This window comes from Nomascus leucogenys, chromosome 12 (assembly GCF_006542625.1).
Source record: "Nomascus leucogenys isolate Asia chromosome 12, Asia_NLE_v1, whole genome shotgun sequence".
In the NCBI taxonomy this organism is placed as follows: Eukaryota; Metazoa; Chordata; class Mammalia; order Primates; family Hylobatidae; genus Nomascus; species Nomascus leucogenys.
Window position 1 is genome coordinate 3,360,474 of NC_044392.1, and position 22,391 is coordinate 3,382,864.

The 22,391-nt window shown below is 48.8% G+C and overlaps 1 protein-coding gene across 2 annotated transcripts in view; it reads left to right on the plus strand.

Moving 5' to 3' along the window:
* The window catches only part of C12H1orf94 (chromosome 12 C1orf94 homolog), a 53,221-nt gene that overhangs the window by 30,335 nt on the left and 495 nt on the right, over nucleotides 1–22,391 (plus strand). For both annotated transcript variants that reach the window (XM_003276405.2, XM_003276406.3), the window contains exons 2-6: nucleotides 999–1,687; nucleotides 4,556–4,816; nucleotides 5,882–6,057; nucleotides 11,954–12,031; nucleotides 16,006–16,202. In XM_003276405.2, the coding sequence (XP_003276453.2) occupies nucleotides 1,249–1,687; nucleotides 4,556–4,816; nucleotides 5,882–6,057; nucleotides 11,954–12,031; nucleotides 16,006–16,202 (1,151 nt within the window). In that variant the 5' untranslated portion in view covers nucleotides 999–1,248. The remainder of the gene's footprint in view (nucleotides 1–998; nucleotides 1,688–4,555; nucleotides 4,817–5,881; nucleotides 6,058–11,953; nucleotides 12,032–16,005; nucleotides 16,203–22,391) is intronic.

Genomic DNA, 22,391 nt, shown 5'->3' on the forward strand with positions numbered 1-22,391 from the left:
CAATCCTCTCTACACCTGGAGAGAAGTAGCATCGAGGAGCTTAGAAGCCGGGAGACCATCAGGTGCTATCAGACAGGTGCAGACCAGCAAGCATGCAGCGGAAGACCCAGGGTCCAAGGTGCAGGTTGAGGCCAATATTTAGGTTCGGGAAGATCCCGGTGAATCAGTGCAGGGATCTCCCAGCTGCTGGTGCTGCGCATGAAGTGAGGCCCAGTCCAGAGGCTGTGATCGGGTCAGAGGCCATGCCAGAGTGAACACGAGTATCCAAGAGGCCGCTGTATGAGATCCAGGGGCGGGGACCGACCAAGGCTGACAGTGGTGTAAACATGAGGGCTGACCTTTGAATCACCCTCACTCTATGCCAGACACCATTCAAAGTGCTTTGCACCTCTATGATACCCCAAGTAATGAGAGGAGGAGACAGAATACCAAGATGCTGAACAAACTGCCCAGGGTCACACCGATGGGAATTGACTGGGTCAGGGTGTAAGCTTAGGCTGTCCACTCCACCATTCTGCAGTGAGGTGATAGGGGCTGCGCTACGCTCCTGGAGGCTTCCCAGGGCTCAGCCCCAGCACCCTAGACTCCGCACTTAGAGCTGTTGGCTTGCTCCTGACCCCTTTGCTGCTGGGCAAAATTCCCCAGTGAACCCCTTATCTGGTCTTTCATTGCTTCAGGTTCTGAGCATGAAGAACAAGGAGGAATGGACTAGAATTAAGGCTCAGTGAGGCTGTGACTTGCCCCAGCTCACTCAGCAAGGTTGTTGGGAGAGGATCCAGGTTTCCCCATTTTTCAAAACCATGCTCTCAGTGCTGCGTCCTACGGCTCTGGTATAGGACCCTCTGGGGGTCCACTGTGTCTGCTGGGTTATCTTACCTGGAAGTGTGTTTTTGTCATGTTATGCATCCATCTCCCTTTTCTGGGGCCTATGTCCTTCTGCAAAGCCACGCCTTGGTGAGCTGGCACTAACACCGTCTGTCTCTCTGACCCATTTCCAGAGCTCTGGAGCTCAGCAGTGGCAAAGATGAGATCTCCTTCTTGGTGGAACAGGAGTTCCTAAGCCTCACCAAAGAGCACTCGATCCTGGTCGAAGAGAGTTCTGGGGAGCTGGAGGCACCCGGCAGCTCTCCCGAGGGGACCAGAGGGCTGGCTCCCTGCATTCTTGCCTCTCCTCTAGCGGCAGGTAGTAATGAGCGCCCCAGAGCCTCCATCATTGTCGGAGACAAGCTTCTGAAGCAGAAGGTGGCCATGCCCATTATCAGCAGCAGGCAGGACTGTGATTCTGCCACGTCTACTGTCGCAGACATTCTGTGTGCCACCAAGGTCAAGAGCAGCAAGGGGACAGAGGACAGGGGCCACATCCTGGGTGACTCCAACTTGGAGGTCAGCAAGCTTCTGTCCCAGTTCCCGCTGAAGTCCACTGAGACATCCAAGGCCCCTGACAACAAGAGGGTGCTGGACAAGACAAGGGTCACCAAGGACTTCCTACAGGACAACCTGTTCAGTGGCCCTGGAGCCAAGGAGCCCACAGGGCTGAGCCCATTTCTGCTGCTGCCTCCCCCACCTCCTCCTGCACCCCCTGACAAGCTCGCTGAGCTCCCTGCACAGAAGAGGCAGCTTCCAGTGTTTTCCAAGATCTGTTCCAGGCCCGAGGCTGACCCTGCTGTGGAGAGGCACCACTTGATGGGTGAGTGGGGCTGGAACTGGGGTAGAGCGGGTCTGCAAGGAGAAGGTCCTTCCCAGGACGCCAGTCAGGGCTGCAGCATGTACATAAAGCATCTTCGTGCAAAGCAAGACAAAGCAGCCTCTCTGGTGGGTACAGCCCCGAGGGATGGGCTGTTTCCAACCCCTACAGGCTTATTTTGCTGGGTGCCCCTGTGCAGGGCACAGCTTTTGTAAGCAAACCCAGAGGCCCTGATCTCAACATACTTTGAGAAGAGAAATAGGCGCCATGTAGTAATTGGCTTAACTTTGGAATCAAAAGGGTGTCCAGAGTACATTGAAGGAAGTGTTTACCATAGCTGGGTTCAGGGCGAAACTACAGCATGGGGATGCCAAGATGTATAGAAGAGAAATTTGATTGGTAGCTGGGGTCATTTGGCATCTATCTCATGGAGGTAGCTTTTCTGGACATGAGGTCTGGTCCTCCCTCTCTGGGGGGGGGTAGCAGGTAGATGCGTAAATTATCCAGGCATAGTGCAGACTGTTGACTCTGGGATCTGTTTTCTGGGACTTACTTTATTGAGGAGCTCACATTCTTCCCAGCAAAGCCAGCCACCTCCCAAGCTTCTCCTACTTTATGCCCAGGATTCTGTGTGTTGTTCTGATCTAACCAGTCAGACTATATGGTTCCAAGAAGGTAGGCTGACGGCCATGGCCATTGCCTAGGGTCAGCAGTCACTAAGAGAGTGATCATACTCATGTTAGCCAAAAGAACAATTCCCTCTGGGCTATGAGCGTGGGTGGGTAACTGAGAGACACCCGTATTGGGAGGGTCCAAATTAATCTACCTGAGAAAATAAGAGCAAAGTCATCCTGAACATTCTGTGTCCTGGAGCATTGCAGAAAGGCCAAGGAATCAGAGCTGTGGATAGTAAGCTGAACTCTGGGTCCTGGACAGGCTTCTAGGAGCCAGAGGGCTTTACGATGAGGAGCTATAGGAGAGAGACGGTTGAGCTCTTCCCAGAGAGGAGAACTTCCTCCTACCTCTTCTCCAGGAGGGACCCATAGATACTTCCCTGTTGGATGGGGCTGCTGGATTGGAGGCAGTTCTGGCCCCACCCACCCACCCACCCACCATTGGTGCATGTCTGTGTGTATGAATGTGTGGGCAAAAGTGTGCCAAAAGAAGTTTTGAAGGTTTTAGTGTATTTGTTAGAGAAAATGCATGAGTGGTGCATCTAAGCATGTCTGTGTACACATCTGTGCATATGTCTGTCATGTGTGTACTTGTGTACGTGTCACTAAGTCAAAGGAACAGCAGATAGGAATGTGTATATGTCTGTGTGCCCAGACCTGGGAAGAGGGAGCTTCGTAGATGTTTAAGGCGCCTGTAAATATGAGTGGGAAGCTGCAGGTGTGTGTGTCTCTGGGGAAAGGGCTATTATTAGTGGGTACTGTTATTTCAGCTCACTGGCTAGGGGCTGAATTCGGCAACCGGAGGAACTCCTGGAAAAGACTCTAGGGATGTTTTGCTAAAAATGTTGTTTCCTTCTAAATTGGCTCAGGCTACAGCAGCTCTTTCCTTTGCTGGAATGGTGCTAGGAAGACAGCCTTAGCCCCCAAGCTCAGCCCCCAAACTGCTGGGCTAGGGGGCCAAAAGCTGGTGGGATCAGGTCTATTATCGTCAACAGGTAACACTGAGGCACAGATCCTTTCTGGCTGCAACCAGACAGATCCCGGTGCCTCCTATTGGGCAGCGCAGTGCACAGCCATCTGGTGGGTGGCCAGGTTTCCCACCACTGCTGTGGAGGATCCTGTGATGGTCCCCAAAGTATGTCTGCATTGGGAGAATAAATGCTCAGTCTCTTTAGTGAGAGACCTGGGTCTGCCACCAACCTTGTCCCTGCTCCACACTCTAGCCATATCCAGTGACTCACAATGTCTCCTTGATGCTTCCAGGCCTTTGCCCACCGTTATCCATGCCTGCCATGCCTTCCTCCCCAATACCCCTGGATGTAAGGCCTTGCTGCAACCCTACTTCCTTCTGGAAGGAACCTTCTCAGAGAGAAGCAGTCTCAGCCACCCTGTTCTCCATTTCTTCCCTCTGCCACTTCATGGTGTTCATCTGCCTTGTCCTGGGGCTATTTCTGGGCATGTCGCTCTTTTTTTCCTGTTATGAGCTCCTGCAGGGCACAGTCTGGCTCTGACTCACAACTGTGTCCCCAGCACTCAGGTCAAGGCCTGGCACTGACAAGTGAGCTGAATCACCTGTGAGTAATAAAACGAAAGTAGAATCCAGGATGAGACCAAAGTGTGTGGCTCAGACCACATGCTCTGTAAGAATGTGTGACTCCTTCACTAAGCCATGTGCTCACTGAAGGCAGGAACTATGTCCACACCATCCTTGTATTCTCAGCCTGGCACTATGGATGGTTGGAGAGAAGGAAGGGTGGAAGGAATGAGGAAAAGTAAGGAAGGAGAGGAAAGAAAAGAAAGGTAATTCGAATAAAGGAATGATAGAAGGAAGGATGAAGGGGTGGATGGATGGAAGGAAGGTCAGAAGATAAAGATGGTTAGCCAGACAAATAGATGGACAGATGGATGGATGGATAAGTAGGCAGATAGAAGGAAGAAAGGCAAAGATGATAGACAGATGGGTGGATGAATGAACAGATGGATGGATTGATGGATGCATGAGATCGGGGGGCAGGGGCCGGGGGGGTGGTTTCAGGGAGAGATTGGGATTGTATTTGGCTGAAAGAGAGTCCCCCAAAGTGGTCCAAGCCTCAGGTGTGTGCTACAGAGGATTCATCATTTAGTCCACAGAAAGGTGCTTCCAGCATCCAGCACTTGGCCTTCCAGAGGCATTGACTCAGTTTCTTTCCTGCTACAGAATGGAGCCCTGGCACCAAGGAGCCAACAAAGGGTCAAGAGAGCCTCTTTCTCAGCCAGTGGCCCCAGAGCCAGAAGGATGCCTGTGGTGAGGAGGGTTGCTGTGACCCAGTGGGCACCGCATCACTGACCCTGCTGCCCAAGAAACCTACATGTCCAGCCGAGAAGAACTTGCTCTATGAGTTCCTTGGGGCCACCAAGAACCCAAGTGGGCAGCCGAGACTTCGAAACAAAGTGGAAGTGGATGGGCCGGAGCCGAAATGTGAGCTGACCTACCCAGGGAGGGATTGGAGGGGAGGGGGTTGCAGCGACCCTCACAGGCTTCAGGGTGGCTCTGTCACCACCTGGCTGTCTTTATCTATAGGCAGTTTACCACCTGTCTAGAGGTGTCAGTTTTTAAACCCATAAAATGGGGGCAATGACTTTCTCCCCATATCCCTTGTTGGGAATACAGTTGCTAGAGAAATGTAGTTGGCTTTCAAGGGTCATGTCAGCATTATTAATGTTCACTTCTGAATATAGCCCTGACCCAGCATGTATTATATCCTCTCAAATTGCCCAAGCCAACACAAAAAAATCCTTGCTTTAGATTATTTCTGTACTGAGATTATGTTCCTGCTTTCTCTTCCTACAAGTGTTCTAGTCAAACCTCTTTTCCCAAAAGGATGCCAATAAGCGGGAAACTGAGGACCCATTTCTGATTTTATAAGCCCCCACAACATCTTGTAGAAAGGAAGAATCCAGGATTCTTATCTTGAAACAACTCAACCTAACTTCATTTGTTTAGACCAATTTTGAGTCACTGCATGCCGAATTATTTAATGTTTTAAAATATATTTTTTAAAATTCCCATATAGATACAACAACCTGTGAAAGTTTCTTAGTGTTGCCAAATATATGTCCTTAAGGAGGGGCTGCTTTAATCATTTGATAAGGATGAATTCCAATGGCATAGCCATGGTTCACATAAAGTTGGATTTTTCCAAAGCAGTTGAAAGAATTTCATTTTGTAAGTAGATGAAATATAACCCTAGCAATCTGGCTTATTGTATTCCCTTGCTAAACTGCCTTCTTTACTAGTGAATGATGGAAAGAAAAGCTCCAAGTCAGACCTTCTGGGATTTTCATCCCTTCCAAATTGGCAAGGTGTGAACTAATGATGTTTACCTATAGTTGGAAATGTACTAGAACTTTGAAGAACCCTCTTGGAGCTTAAAGGACCTGACCTGTGAGACTGTGAATCCCTAGGGAAGTTGCGATGCTGAAGGTGTCCTGGCCTCTCCCTGCCTCCATCACTGACCCGCTTTACCTCTCCTGTGACTTGCAGTTAATGCACCTGTGACGGTTGCTGACAAGAACAACCCGAAGTACACAGGCAATGTTTTCACTCCACACTTTGCTCCAGGCATGACCTCAGCAACCCTGAACCAGCCACTCTGGCTCAACCTGAACTATCCACCTCCACCAGTGTTTACGAATCACTCTACCTTCTTGCAGTATCAGGTCAGTGAGCTGGCCTGGCTCTCCTGTGGACATCTACGGGGGTTTTGGCCACAGAGAAGGAGTGGCTGGCAGGGGGTGTATTTCACAAAGAGTCTTCAGACTCTTCTGAATCCCTTCCCTACATGCAAGAGGCTTCGCTGGGGCTATGGAAGGGCACTGTCAACTTGTCAGCTTGTTGGTTATTTTTTTCATTGTGGTCACATCAGATCTACCCCTTGGTTCACGTGCATGTGTGCGCACAGCTCCACACACACACACATATGTATATTTAGTCCTAACTTTCCATTGTCTGAATTCCAGTCCACACTGTGCTCTTTAACTGCAGAGTCTCCTTGTTAGCCGTGGCTGGTTAAGTGCTTGGGCTCCCAGGAGAAGACGATGTCACAGTCCTTGTTTCCCACCTCTCTCCTGTGACTTCCTTTGAAGTTGGATGACATATATCCTAGATTATTTGGGACAGTCCCAATTTAGGTCTTCTGTTCCAGAATAATATGAATGGCATCCCTTTTCACTCTCAAGTGTCCTGGTTTGGACAACAAATTACAGTCAGCCCTCTGTATCCATGGGTTCCAAATCCACAGATTCAACCAATCTTGGATGGAAAATACTTGAAGAAGAAAACTACAACAACAACAACAACAACAAACAATACAACAACAAAAAATAATGCGAGTAAAAGATAATATAGTATAATAACTATTTACATAGTACATTATTAGGCATTGTTAGTCATCTAGAGATTAAAGGATACAGGAGCATGTGCATAAGCTACATGCAAATACTATGCCATTTTTATATTAGGGACTAGAGCATCTCATGTGCCATTTTATATCAAGGACTTGAACATCTTTATATGTCATTGTATATCAGGGACTAGAGCATCCTCATATGCCATTTTATTTTATTTGAGACAGAGTCTCACTCTATCGCCCAGGCTGGAGTGCAGTGGCACGACCTTGGCTCACTGCAACCTCTGCCCCTCAGGTTCAAGCAATTCTCCTACCTCAGCCTCCCAAGTAGCTGGGATTACTGGTATGTGTGCCACCACACCTGGCTAATTTTTGTATTTTTAGTAGAGACTGGGTTTCACCATGTTGGCCAGGCTGGTCTCGAACTCCCTGCCTCATGTGATCCACCTGCTTCCACCTCCCAAAGAGCTGGGAGTACAGGGGTGAGCCACTGCACCCGGCCCTCAAATGCCATTTTATATCAGAGACTTGAGCATCTTTGTATGTCATTTTATATCAGGGACTTGAGCATCCTCAGATTTTGGTATCCACAGGGCAGGGGAGGGAGGGTGTCCTTGGAACCCATCCTCTGAGGATACCATGGGATGAGTGTATATGGCCACCTTACTTAAACTACACCAAGCAGTCTTAGCTTTGTACCAACCAAGGTGGCTTGGCACACATTCTTGTTCTTGGGCTCATAGCTAAAGGAGAAAATCAATGGCCAGACACAAAGGGACAGTGAAGCACCTGTAGCAGGGCTGGAAATTCCACTCACAGAACTTACTTATGCAGGGAAAATGTAGTTTCTTTATTTTGTCGATTTAACTTAATATCCCTTAAGAGCTGCCGCCCACTGGGTAGAAGGAGGGAAAAATTAAATAAATGTCCACTCTGGTTTAAGCCTTAGCCCAATCCAATAACTTAAATAGTCCCTTTAGGTAGAACTCCATTTTTTCAGGAAAGATTCTCCATGCCTAAGATTTCTGTCTTCTGTTCCTCTCACTGGCTTCTCTCCAGAATTGTATGTCATTGTATGGGGAAGGGCAGCAATCAGATGTGTGCAACCAGGACCTTGGCAATTTGCTGCCCCAGCCTGGCCCCGCACAGCCTGAAGTGAGAAAGCAGAGAAGGAAATACTTCCAACTCGATTTGTCCTGTTGCTACGTCCCTTCCCCCATCTCCACCCCTAGGAACCCTATGTCATTCTTTCCCTTTCAACACAGCACGAACCTTATGTCCTATGGGGAAAGGGGATTGGCTCTTCTCCATACAAAGACTCTTCTAGCTGGTCCAGCAGGCTTAGCTTCTGAATCTTAAAGGAACTTAGCAAAGTCTCTCTCTGTTTTGTTTTCAAGCTTTTTGTTTGTGTGTATGTTTGCTAAAGAGAACAAGTACCCGTCCCCTCCCCAGGGAGGGAAAGCTCACACCCTACTGTGGAGGTGAGAGGTTGTGATGAAAGGTGACCTAAGAAGGAAGCTGAAGTGGACCAGTTTCATATTAGTAGTCTATTGTCGTGGACCTGTTCATATTAGTAGTCTATTGTCCTTACGCAGGTCTTGAGATGTCCTGTTCATGGATTCGCTGACTCCTTTACCAATATGATTCTACCCTTTCATTTCTGTGTGCTTATTCACTATTCATTTACTCACCTACTCACGATTTACTCATTTCTATGTATTTATTTACTCACTAATTTAAGTAATTTTGAAAACCTTTTCTCCCTACACCTACTAGAGGCTGAGCATTGTTCTAGGTGGAGGGATTCAAAGATGACTAAAGTCGGGTGCGGCGGCGTGTGCCTGGAGTCCCAGCCTACACCAGAGGCTGAGATAGGAGAATTGCTTGAGCTCAGGAGTTCAAGGCTAGCCTGAACAATATAGCGAAACCCTGTCTCTAAAAAAAAAAAAAATGACGCCCAAGAAAATCTTGGAGTCTAACGCAAGTTCAGGAATAAACCAAAGGCCAGCTCTATGCATCTCCACCTCTAAAGGGGAAACAACTGCATAATTCATTTAGTACAAGCCGACTCACTCTAAAATGCCCTCACAGAGCTCACCATGTAAAACTAATTTGCAATGGTTTGTTTTATTAAGTGGGGATAGCATCTCTTTGCTATGTTAATTTCTTCTGACTTTTTGGAGTGGGTGAGATTTGGACATACCATTTTCTGAGCATGAAGGTCCTCTGTCTTGACCATCGTAGGGCTGACTATGAGGTTCCTGGGCTTCTGAGCAGAAGCAGCAGAAGGACCCTGGCTGGTAAGGCCTGCTGAATTAAGCACTGAATGGGCCCAGCTGAAGTTGGCTGTGGAAGGCATTGGTCCTCCCAGGTGGTAAGGAAGGAGAATTTACCTTCTCCCAGCCTCTGTGATCTCACAATGCTGTCCAGCTTCGAGATAGCTGATCAAGGGGCCTGAGATAATAGCAGGCAGGTTTTGAAATCAGTAGACTTGACTTTAAAGGTTCTGCTGCTTCCAAGTTAGGCCTTAGGCTGGCTAGCTTCTCAGAGCTGCGGTTCCTCATTTGTGAAATGGGTTCATAATGATTACAGCAGCAGCAGCAGCAGCAGCAGCTACTGATATGGTTGTAAGGATTAATTGAGTCCGTGGAAGGGTAAATACTGTAAAATTTAAGCTGTGACACAGATGTTGGTTTTTATTATTATTCAGCCTCAATCTTCCAAGGAAATGGGGTCAGAGAGCTCCACAGACCTTGAGGGGACAGAGAGGAGAAATGGGGAACAGTCTAGCCTGGTCTCTTCCTTGCTTAGCATTGGGAATAAAAATAAGGTCCCAAATCCAATTTACCCAGAGCTCTGTGGTGGGAGGACTCAGAAATGTGGAAGACGAAGTCCCCAACACCGAGGAGCTTCAGAGGCTCCTGGGCTACTTGGCATAAACGAACTCTGCTCCCAATTAAGGAGGGAGGGTGCGTGGGAAGGGGCCATGGCTTAAGCAAAGAACAGTGAGTGTTTATTTACCCTTGCCTGTGATGTTACAAACCTGCAATTCTAACAACTAGAAATGTTGTTGAAGTCATGCAGTGTTTTCTAACTCATGAGTGTGGCACCATCTCCTGAGAATCTGCCTTGGGACCGAACAGCAGTGGGCAGCTGTTTGCCATCCATAGAGCCTAGGGCAGCCTGGCACAAGCAGGTGTGGGATGGTGGAGGCTGGGGAAGTTGGCTGTAGAAAGCAAGGGGCACCTTCCTCCCTGGTGCTCCCAGGAGGACCAGGGCCACCAGCTTAAACCCTCTGCTGTCCCTACTGGATGGGCTCCTGTGGGGGGTGGATGACGTGGCCCATGCTGGGCATTCTGGAGACTACTCAGTGCTGTACCTGAGGGAGAAGATGATGAAAAAGAGGCAGAGGGAAGATGAAAGAGTCCCATAGGGAAGCTCGGCTGCTGCAACTTAGGCTCTGCAGTCCGGAGGCATAGCTCTGGCCACCCTCTGAGAGGGCACGATGAGTTTCAAAAATGGTGACATGGAATGCTCCCAGCAGAGGTCTTGTGTATGATGCCATGCACACGCACAATTGCACACAAACGATATATATATGCATGTTTGATGCACACACATATAAACAGAAACAGGCAGGTGCACAACTGCCTGTAGAAAGCAGAGATGAGTGCTAACGGGGTTCAGAGGAGGGGGCAAAACAGAGGAGGGACACTTAGCAACCTGCCTAGTGGCCTTGGAGCTCACGGAGGGCTGAGAACAGATAAGGCAACCCCATCAGTCTGACTGCTCTGTCCAGGTTCAGGCAGAGGCTGGGGTTGCAGAGACCAGGCAGTGGTCATAACAGGAGAGAGAGGCTGCCCCGGGCTGTAGGGCTTGGAGTAAAGGGGAGCAGGTGAGTGGTTTCAGGTGAAGGAGTGGACAAAAGTGAGAGGGGCCTGAGCACAGGAATGTCAGGAGTGTCCCCTGCATGGGAGCAGAGAGCAAGGAGGGGCTCTGAGAGGAGGTACACTCTTGGGGACCTGGAAGATGGAGCAGGAGGAGAGCAGGGAGACCTACTTGCAGACTCCATATCAGAAAGTCCACAGGCCATGAGGAAACCGTCAAGGGTGTAGGGTCAGCCATCATCAACACTTTGATCATTGGCACAAGCTGAGCCGAGAATGAAGGCAGCCTCTCGGGCAGCAGATCTTCTAAGAAAATGTCCTGGACTGAGGGGTGCTTTGGGTTTTGAGCCTCATCTTAAGGGAAAACTCTGGATTGGCAGGTGGAGGCAGAGTCTGAGACTAGAACTGACCACTGCCACAGCAGCAGTTCTGCGGTGTGTGTGTGTGTGTGTGTGTGTGTGTGTCTTATGTCTGTGTGTGGACACATGAGCACCCCAAAACAGAATTGTGAGTAAAATGTCAATTTCCCATCTGGCTGAACTGCCAGAAATCTGTTTAAGGCAGGAGGCAGTGAGGGATGACAAACACACCGAACTTGAGTCCTTCCTATGTGCTGGGCACTATTCTAAGCTCTTTAGATGTATTAACACATTCATCCTCACTCTGCCCCTCTCCGCAAACTACAGACACAGGTACATGGACGGGCACACAGATACACAGCAACGCTGACACACCTGGGTTCACAGTTGTATATTTGTACACAGAAATACACAGCTGCATAGACACAAATGCAAACACACATGCAGGTGTACTTAAACATGGATGCAAACCAACACACACACGTGGAGATGTGCGTAGACACCTTGTGTCTTCAGGGGGCGGGTATGGGATTAGGGGAAGGCATTTAGAAAAGTTGTGTGGACAGCAACAAAGATAATGTGGCTACCTTCATAGGCTTTGCAGGCCTGAGCACGTGTAATGTTTTAGAGAAGGAAAAAGAGGCTCAGAGATGTGAAGTGATTTGCCCAAGGTCACACAGCCACTAAGAGACAGATCTGGGACCCAGGAGGCAGTCAGGCTCCTGAAGCTCGTGTCTCCCACACTCACCGGAAAGGCTGCGAAGGCTGCCTAAGAGGGGCTTCCTGTGTGGTGTGAGTCCTGCTTCTCCTGGCCTGGTTCCAGCGGGCCTCAGCCATCCCATGGATCTGGTCAGCAATGTGATGGGACAAACTCCGCCCCGTCTGGGTACTGAGCTGAGTAGCTGCTGCCTTTGGCAGGAAACCCCTTGCCTGGCCATACCGAGCCTCTGTTTCTCCCCAGGGCCTGTATCCACAGCAGGCAGCGAGGATGCCCTATCAGCAGGCTTTGCAGCCCCAGCTGGGGTGTTACTCCCAACAGGTGAGTAGACCATCTCTCCTCCTCTGTCCTGGCCCCATGAAGGCCTTTGGGTCAGAAGGTGCATCTGCTCCCTCCTCCTTTTCCAGCTGGTGACCAGGCACCTGGCCCACCATTGGCTCTGGAGTACAGACTCACATACTGGCATGCGTGTGGAAAACACAAACCGATGTCCCTATGTGGCAACACTGGGCACTTAATGGAGCCCTTCCTGTGTGCTGGGCCTGTCTGTAAGGACTGTGTCTGCCACTAACTAATTTAGTCTTCAAAATTACCCTGTGAGGTAGGTTATAGATGAGGAAACCCAAGCACAGAGAGATTAAGTAAGTAACTTGCCCAAAGTCATAAAGTGAACATACAAATTAGGTGTTGTTGTGGCGATACATAACCTCCACATCTCAGGGACTTTCAACAATGAGTATTAATTTCTTGCTTGGGTCTATGGGCTGGCTGAGCTGGGCTGTGGATCAGGTGTAGGTGGGTTCCACGTGCCTCTCCTGGGCCTGTGCTGAAGATTCAGTACCTCTTGCTCTTTCCACGGTGGATGGCAAGAGTCCAACAGGGCAAGCAGAAACACGTGATGCCTCTGAAATCCTCAGCTCAGACCTGTCCCTGGGAACTTCCACCCACCTTCCACTGACCAAAGCAAACGACATGGCTTTGCCCAGCATCAGTGGGACTGAGGAGTCATATTCTTCCCATGTAGGGTTGCCAGTTAAAATCCAGGGCACCCAGTTACATTTGAATTTCAGATAAACAAGGAAAAAATGTGTAGTGTAAGTATGTCCCAAATATTGCACAGGATATACTTATGCTAAAAATATGTATTGTTTATCTGAAATTTGAATGTAACTGGGTGTCCTGTATTTTTATTTGCTAAATCTGGCAACACTACTTTCATGGGTAGGTCGGGATAAATATCTGTGGGACAATAAGTGAGGTTTGACCTTTGGCAGGCTGGCGCTCCAATGACCATGCTTTACTACATCTTGTACGTAGATGCACAAAAATACTGCCGAAAATAAAGCAGCAGAAAGAGAAATGCAAACACACACACACACACACACACACACACACAGGCAGATAGAAACACAGGTATAGTTGTACACATGCCACCAAGCTGCAGGAGCCTGTGTGCAGGCACAGGCACACAAATAGATACAGAAGCACATTGAGGGGTATTGAGTCTTGGGGCAGGGATGGGGGTGTGAGGAAAGGAGCTTAGAATGGAGGAGCAGAGGGCACCAACACCCAGCCTGCCATAGCCCCAGGCTGGCCTTGCTCCTCCACACAAAGGTGGACACCCCCACACTCCCAACTCATACAGCCTCTGTCTCTCCTGTCTCCCCAGGAAGCCCCACCCTCCGTGCAAACTGCACCTCTGGCCTGAAATGTGTTAGAATGTTCGGGAGGGTAGGGAGGAACCCGCAGGTGTAGGCAGCTTTGTTACCTGGGCCAGCACTGATTTCTCAGCAGCAGGAACCCTTGCATCCTGAGATGAAACTGGATGAGAGATGAGCTGGGTCAGGGAACCTCAGCCCCATTGCCCCCACCCCTTGAACAGGAATATCGTCAGCCTGGCTCCAGAGAGAATATTTTTAGACAATTATGTGTATGTGTATGCACGCATGCATGTGTATGTATTTGAAAAAAGTAATATAAAAACATGGTAAAAAATTTTAAAACTTGGAGGCAACCACTAATGGTTTTTTACATATTTTTCTGGCGATATCTATTTATATAAACATTTTTATATAAATGCAGCATTCTGGGCACACTGTTCCATTGCTTTTGTCAGTGAGGATTATATTTGGAGATGGCCCCAGAGCGGGTTACAAAGCTCTACTTTATAGTTTCATCAGATACGTGGAATCAGGGGCACATTTTTTATAACACTGCGTGAGCTCTAGGACCTGCGTCCTCCACTTCAATCCCCTCCCAGGGCCAGGCACTTCCTCCCGCATGAGGACAAGGGTACTTTCTGCCATGCTGACCCACAGGGTCATGACTCCCATCTGACCTGCGAGGTGCTCTTGGCATGTTCTGACCTTTATCTCATCACCTTGGGATTTGGTAGCTGCACCCAGCATCACCAGGCCCCACATCTCCACTGAAGAACACTGGGGAGGACCGGAAGGGAGGACTCAGGTTTCCAAAGAGGACACAGCATAGAGAGGCTAGTGAGAAACAAGGTATGGGCTCCGGGCTTACCCTGCTGGCGTTCTGACCACAACTCAGACGCTGGAAACACTGAGAAAGTTGCTTCACTTCTCTGAACCTCAGATTTCCTGTTTACAAACTGGAAATAATAACGGCCCTACCTCACAGGGCTTTCTGGAGTTTTAATGACAGCATCCATGTGAAGGGCCGGGCACATTTTAAGCAGTCAATGAGTGCTAGCCTTTGTGGATTTTTTTTTTTTTTTTTAGACGGAGTCTTGCTCTGTTGACCAGGCTGGAGTGCAGTGGCACAGTCTTGGCTCACTGCAACCTCCGCCTCCTAGGTTCAAGCAATTCTCCTGCCTCAGCCTCCCGAGTAGCTGGGACTACAGGCATGCACCACCACGCCTGACTAATTGTTGTATTTTTGGTAGAGATGGGGGTTTCACCATATTGGCCAGGCTGGTCTCAAACTCCTGACCTTGTGATCCACCTGCCTCGTCCTCCCAAAGTGCTCATTTACAGGCCTGAGCCACCGCATCCAGCCCCTTTTGTGGATTTTTTTTTAGATAAGGGCGTATGGGGTGAGAGAGGGCTGTCATAGTGCCCGATTCCTGAGTACTTGAACCCCAGACTTGCTATTAAAGTGGAAATCCAGAAGTTTCTTCAAGTTCTGACTGATACTCCCCTCAGTACACAAGAGGATAGACGTCAGCTCCGTATGAGAAAAGGTTTTCTGGTATTTGGAGCTGTCAGTAGCGGAATGTAGTGCTCATAAGGTAACGAGCCCCCCCATCATTTAGGTATTCAAGCAGATGCCTTAGTGGTCTTTTCTTTCCTCCCTCCTTCCTTCTGCCCCTCTTTGCATTCCTTTCTCTCCCTTTCTTGCATTCATTCATTTAACATATGTTTGTTAAGCAGCGACTGTGTCCCAGGCACTGTCTTAGGGCTGGGGAGATAGTGGTTCAACAAGATGGATGAGGCCTCTGCCTTGTCACAGCAAGATGGTGGGAGCCCCGGTTCTTGGTCGGAGTTCATCACGGGCAGTCTCAGACGCACCACTGAATTCCTGTATTTCCCTAGAGTTTGTGCTCAACCCCATCGCCCTTTTTTGCCCTTCCTCCTAGACTCACACTGTCCACTGTGGCAGCCACCAGCTATGTGTGGCTATTTAAATTTAAATTAGCTAAAATTAAGCACAATTCAAAACTCAGTTCCTCACGCCCATGAGCCACATTTCAAATGCTCAATTGTCGTTTGTGGCCGGTGGCTTCCACGTCACACGGCACAGATGTAGGACATTGCTGCCATCGCAGGACTTTCCACTGGGTAGGGCTGTCTCGGACTTGGAATCTGTTGAAAGGATCTCAAGAGAGATAGAAGCCAGAGCTGCGTAAATCACAACAGCTTTTTGGGGATAATGAAAGCCTTAAAAATAAACAAGGGGCTTTTTAGATGGTTATTGAAGGAGGGAAAAGCTAGGGAAACAGGGAAGGGACCGGAAATAATATTGATTTGCTATTTACTATATGCCTGTCTCTTTACTTGTATCACCTGACTCTATCCCCACTAACAACGTAGATAGTGTTCTCCCATTTTGCAGATGGGGAAACTGAGGCTCAGATAAATTAGGTAACTTGCCAGGCTCCTACATAAGTTGAGCCCTAGGCTTTCTCCATTCCAACATGTTGCTTTCTATGTACCCAACAGTGACTGAGGGGCACAGGGGGTGAGATTCGGGGCGGGGGGGGCGGTGGCTTGGGTTAGAGTTGGGCTGGGGAATGGTGACCTCACCCCTCTCTTCTCTGTGACCTGCAGGTGACGCCATACAACCCACAGCAGATGGGACAGCAGATCTTCCGCTCTTCCTACACCCCACTACCGAGCTACATCCCTTTTGTCCAGCCCAATTATCCCTACCCTCAGAGGATACCTCCAAAGATGTCTGCCAACCCCCGAGACCCTCCCCCAATGGCAGGAGATGGACCGCAGTACCTCTTTCCCCAAACATATGGGTGAGTCTGCCCACACTGGGAGTCTAAGGGTATCCAGAAAGCTGGTAGGAGTGGGGGCAAGTTGGGTGGGCTTACCAGTGCTTTCTTGGTATGTGTGTTCCATGGCTGTGGGGTGGGATGGGCCCTGTACCTGTGGCCGGTGGTTGCGTGGGCCCTGGAAGGACCTGGTGCAGAGATGAAGAGGGTCTAGGGCCTGGTGGGCCCCTTTTGTAGGTGTATTTCAGGTCTGGTTGCAGAAATGCAACTGCACGGTCCGTAACATATGGATAACCTACTCCATAGGCGGGGCAGTTGGTGCAACTGCCTTTACTCATGTGCTTGGTTACAACAGGACATGGCCAGCTAATCTCCTTAAAGCTGTCACCTCACTGCTGGCACCCTGAGCTCCTCGCCAGGCTAATCTCCCGAACATCCCATTGACTTTGTGACGGGCCCTGCTGAAGAGCCTTTGACTGCTTATCAGGGCTGCCCACACTTTTCCACCAAGTTCCCCAAACTGCAGAGGCAAGGAGCTCCTATTTCCTGGGACAGTCTGAGGGTTTAACAGCAAACAACCAGCACAAACTCAACATTCTGGCTGAAAACTCTACTCAAATTGTGCATGCTGTTGAGTCACAAATTTGTGTTTGTTTTAATATAATAATACATAGCCATTCATTCCCACCCACCAAACCTTCCACTAATGTGGATTCTCCAAGGGGCAGGTGGTGCCGTGTCATTCCTGGGAATCCCAGTCTCCCGGGCACACCCTGGGGAATGGGTGCCTGGGTTTGAGAAACTCACTTTATAGGATTAAGGCCAACCTTCCCAGCCTGACAGTGATTCCCATCCTTCCACCTCCCCATTACAGAACCTTCCCTGCAGTGCCAACCCATGTCCCCAAACTCTCATCCTTTCAATCACTATTTTCTCCAAATAGCTTGTTAAAATGGACAAATGCAGAAAGTGGTTTCAGTAGTCAGCTCTGTTTGGGAAAAGCTGTGGGAAACAGAGATAAACAGATTTCTTAACTGTTGGAATTCTCAGATCATTTAATTTCCTAGGGTTCATGGAGAATGTTCAAGAAGGTGGTCGATATTATTATTTAAACATGAAATCCACACCCTTTTATTTTTTTATTTTATTATTATTATTTTTTTGAGATGGAGTTTTGTCCTTGTTGCCCAGGCTAGGGTGCAATGGCGCGATCTCGGCTCACTGCAATCTCCGCCTCCCAGGTTCAAGCGATTATCTCGCCTCAGCCTCCAGAATAGCTGGGATTACAGGTGTCCACCATCACACCCAGCTAATTTTTGTATTTTTAGTAGAGACAGGGTTTCAGCATGTTGAAACTCCTGACCTCAGGTCATCCACCTGCCTCGGCCTCCCAAAGTGCTGGGATTACAGCCATGAGCCACCGCGCCCAGCGTCCACATCCTTTAAAAAAAAAAATTTCCTTCCTTCCTTCCTTCTTTCCTTCCTTCCTTCTTTCCTCCCTCCCTCCTTCTTTTCCTCTCTCCCTCCCTCTCTCTTCCTTTCTCTTGCAGAGTATATCATGGTGTGTTCTACCTAACACACCCTGGGAAACGCTGTGTTAACACATGTAGTTAATTTGAATTTAGCCTGCAGGGGACCTATAGATGAATAGGGCATGCTTCTTCCCTTCAGAGAACTGCGAGCAGATGAAATGTGGGCACAACAATGTTAGTGCCCTGGCAAAGTGAAAACCATCAAAGCAGCCCAAGGACAGAGGCAGAATCCCTGCAGCCGGGGAGGTTCCAGTCAGCAGCGCTGGGAGGAGGGCATTCCAGGCAGGAGGAGCAAGGCCCTCAGATGGGAAGGCATGCAGCAAGCTGGAGGCCTGGGGAATAAAGGCATCTGGCTGAAGCAGTAGATTTGTCTCTGAAAAAGGTGGAATATAGGATTGGAAAAGGGAGTTTGAGACTGGATTATGAAAGGCTTTGGACTGCTAGGCCTGGGGATCCAGGGAAGATTTATGCACATCAGAGTGAATTGATGGGCTGGAAGTAAGAGAAAGAGGAAGCAGGATAGGGTGTGGTCTGGAGGTGGCTCTAGGGGCCTGTGGGAGAGATTATCATCCCGTGGAGGTGAGAATAGAGACCCAGCCAAGCCCCCTGCAGGCTGGCCAACTTCCCACGTCTGTGCTGTGACTCTGGGCTCTGGGAAGACAGACTTGCTGCAGGAGATAGCCCTGGCTGTGTCTGGGAGGGACGGTGGTCTCAATGTCTCCTCAGTCAGGTTTCGGGAAGCACCGATTGGGAGCTGTGAGACCAGAAGGTTGAGACTTCGTCTCCCTAGGTCTGCAGAGGTTGGAGGAGTGGGAAGGCAGCCTGAGAAAGGAACAGCCTGAGAAGAGCCAGAGACAGTGGAGGCAAAGAGGAGGATGAGAAGGATAGGGGTGGATTGGCGTTCTGAGAGGCTGGGGAGACCAGGACCATAAGGTCAGAAAAATAACGTAAGGGGTGCAAGCCTGAGTACCCAGAGGGGATGATCTGTTCATTCAAAAAATATTGATCCAGCACCTTATATGTGCCTGGCGCTGTTGTAGGCACCAGGGATAATGAAGCGAGCGAGACAAAGGTTTTCCTTCTCTTAAGGAGCTTTCATTCTAGGAGGAGAAATGGACAATAAGGAGATAAACAAGCCAAGCATGCAAGGCCAGTCCTCAGGATATGGGTTGGGGTGGGGAGATGAATCAAGGGCAGCCTCTTGAGCCAAGATCTAAATGAAATGAGAGAATGAACCACACATACATGTCAGGGATAAGCCTCTGGGCAGAAAGAATAGAAAGTGCAAGGGCTCTGAGGTGGGAACCTGTGGCTGTAGCACAAACAGTGAGGGAGGGAGTGCGTGGAATTAAAATCAGAGGTAGCCAGGGCCAGACTAGACAGGGCCTGGTAGGCATGGCTAGAAGTCTTGTTTCAGGAGCAGTGGAGAACCATTAAACTGATGAGGACATGTTCTAATTTTCTATAGAAAAGAGATCACATTGGCCAATGTCTGAAGAATGGACTATGAGGATAAGAGTTGAGGCAGGGGAGTAGGCTAGGAGCTTTACAGTTGAGCAAGAGGCATTGGTGGGATGGATGAAGGCAGTGACCCTGGGAAAGGGGGCAGGTGAAAAGATCTGTGATGTGGTATTTTCTTGGTAGAATTGGTGGGATGTGATGTTGGTTGAATGTGTAATGAAGGAAAGGGAAAAGTCAAGCAAATTCCTTGGTTTTTGACTTGTGCAACTGGAGCAACGGCAATGCCAAAATACTGAGGTCATTGGGCCAGGCACAGTGGCTCACACCTGTAATCCCAGCACTTTGGGAGACCGAGGTGGGTGGATCACTTGAGGTCAGGAGTTCGAGACCAGCCTGGCCAAGATGCTAAAACCCCATCTCTACTAAAAATACAGAAATTAGCTGGGCATGGTGGTGGGTGACTGTAATCCCAGCTACTTGGGAGGCTGAGGCAGGAGAATCGCTTGAGCCAGGGAGGCGGAAGTTGCAGTGAGCCAAGATCATGCCATTGTACTCCAGCCTGGGTGACAGAGCAAGACTCCATCTCAAAAACAAAACAAAACAAAAACGAACAAACAAACAAAACAAAAACAAAAAACGACCAAGGTCATGATGACTAGAGCAAGGATCTGTTTACCAAGAGTCAGTATTAGACATGTGAAAATTGAGAATGTCATTAGACGGATGGGTGGAGCTATGGATAGGTAGGTGCATATAGGAGTCTGGAACTCAGGGAAGAGGTTGGGGCTGGTAATGCATTTGGGAGCCATTCGCATATACATGATATTTCAAGGCATGGGATGGGATGGGATGAGATGGCCCAAAATACACAAGTATAGAGAAGAGAAGAGGTCCAAGGGCTGAGCCTTGAGATCCAGCATGTAGAGGCTGCGGAGATGTGGAGGGACCAGCAAAGATTCTATTAATAAGTAGGACTATCTAGAAAGGTGGGGAAAAAATGGGAAAGTGGAGTGCAGGGAGCCAAGTGAAGAAAGTGTTTCCTGAACAAAGTGCTGGTGTTGGGGTGGTGACGCGAGGTGCTGGATGGAACAAGATCAAGGTGAGGCTGCACCTGGCCGGGGAGGATGCATGGGCCTAAGCAGAGAGTTCAGTGTGGAAGACAAGGAGGGTCAGCAGAAAAGGTGGAATCAAGAGACAAAACTGTGTGAAGGGGAGAGGAAGGAGCGAGAGGCTTCCATGTCCTCAGGGAAGGAGAAGTAGAGCCCTCCCCTCTGCCAAGTCAATTTGCACACATTCATCCGGGTGGGATAACCATACAATTTATCTTCCAAGCAATAATAAATTTGAGAGATAAAAGGAGTACAGATAATAATTATACCAGGCCAGGCGCGGTGGCTCACACCTGTCATCCCAGCACTTTGGGAGGCCAAGGCAGGCGGATCACCTGAGGTCAGGAGTTTGAGACCAGCCTGGCCAACACAGTGAAACCCCATCTCTACTAAAAATACAAAAAATTAGCCAGGTGTGATGGTGCACACATGTAGTCCCAACTATTGGGGAAAATGAGGCACAAGAATCACTTGGACCTGGGAGGCAGAGATTGCAGAGTCAAGATCGTGCCACTGCACTCCAGCCTGGGTGACAGAGTAAGACTCTGTTTCAAATAAATGAAACTATAAAATAATTATACCAGAAATACCAACACAGAGGCCGGCCCAGGCAAACCAGGACATATGTTCATTGTACTCAACAGGCAACTCAAGCTCCTCCTCCTCCCGGAAGCATTACTTGTTAACTCTCGTCCACTTCCTGGCCCTCTAGTGTACATACTGTCTAGATCATGCCTGTGGCCGTTGACCTGATCCGAAGTTCTCAGCCTGGAGGAGCTAGCTGCATGTGTGGCAATCAGATATGAGCTGTGTCATGATCATTGTGGATTACTGATACTTGTTAAATACTGAAGTATGGGTTAAGCCTTTATTTTGTAAGTCAGAGTGGAATGCAGGGTATCCCTATAATAACATCATTAGGATTTCTGAATGATCTTCCAATATGATTTCTGAAAGAGAGAAACAGAGGTTGGGTTACCACTGGCATGGATTGCTTATGAGGCACCCACACTGTGTCAGGTCCTGGGCACTGGATATGAAATAGGTAAAGTCTCTGCTCTCTTGGGACTTATTTTAGTGAGAAGGTAGTGAGACAACCCAGCCTAACTTGCCCATGGACACTCAGTAAGCAACAGACACAGTTAGCTGCTGAGGCACTACAAATGAATGCTGTGGTCTATTTCCATTGCTTCTTCCCTCCTCTGCCCCCACTTTTTGTTTCATCAATTCATAGGAGGGTACCATGAACGTGAATCTCTTCTATAATATGCATCTGCCCAGCTGAAAAGTGATTGAGAATCCCAGGATTAGATTAAATCTAGCCATTTGCTCTACTGTAATTTGTATTGAGTTCTGTTCCCATTCATTCAAAGTATCTGAGCAGATGGGTGAAGAAATTACAGTAGGATTCCAGAAGTGTGAGTAAATGATTCCATCTGGAGAGGTCAGGGAAGTCTTCACTGAGGAGATGGCTTTTGAACTCTATTTTGAAGTATGGATAGGAGTGTGCCAGGGAGAAAAGGAGAGGCGTGTGCATTTCTGCTCTTAGACGGTGAGGCTCACGTCTTAACTCTTCCTTCCCTGAGGGTCTAGCAAAGCCCTAGGCACTCAGTGATGTCTCAGTGCTTACTTCTCAGTCAGGGATGGAGTGAAGGGCCTGCTTTAGCTTGGTGCTGGGAAGGGGAGGAGGGACTCTGGGATTGTCCAGCCCCGAAGATCTTATGCTGGACTTGCCTCTAAGTTCTCTGATGTTGTAGATTTTCCTGAGGGACACGTCTGGTCCTCTAAGGCAGGTAGAGTGGTCACAGGAATACAGGTAAGATGCTTAGGTCCAGAGAGGGTCCCTGTTCTATGGGTCTCAGGCAGGCAGAGAGTGTAGGTTCCATTGAAACAATCTTTACAGGCTCCCAGGGACTTCCTGATCCAAGTAAGCATAAGGAGAAGTGCTTGATTGTCCTCTAATTGTATTATTTTAATATTTTACTTTCCCAGGGCCAAAGCCTTTCTTATACCAAAGCCTTTACCCTCCAAGCCTGTCATGGTCTTCACTGTTTCTGACAACCATAAAATTAATATATATTTTTTTCTAATTCTCTCCAATAACATTAGGA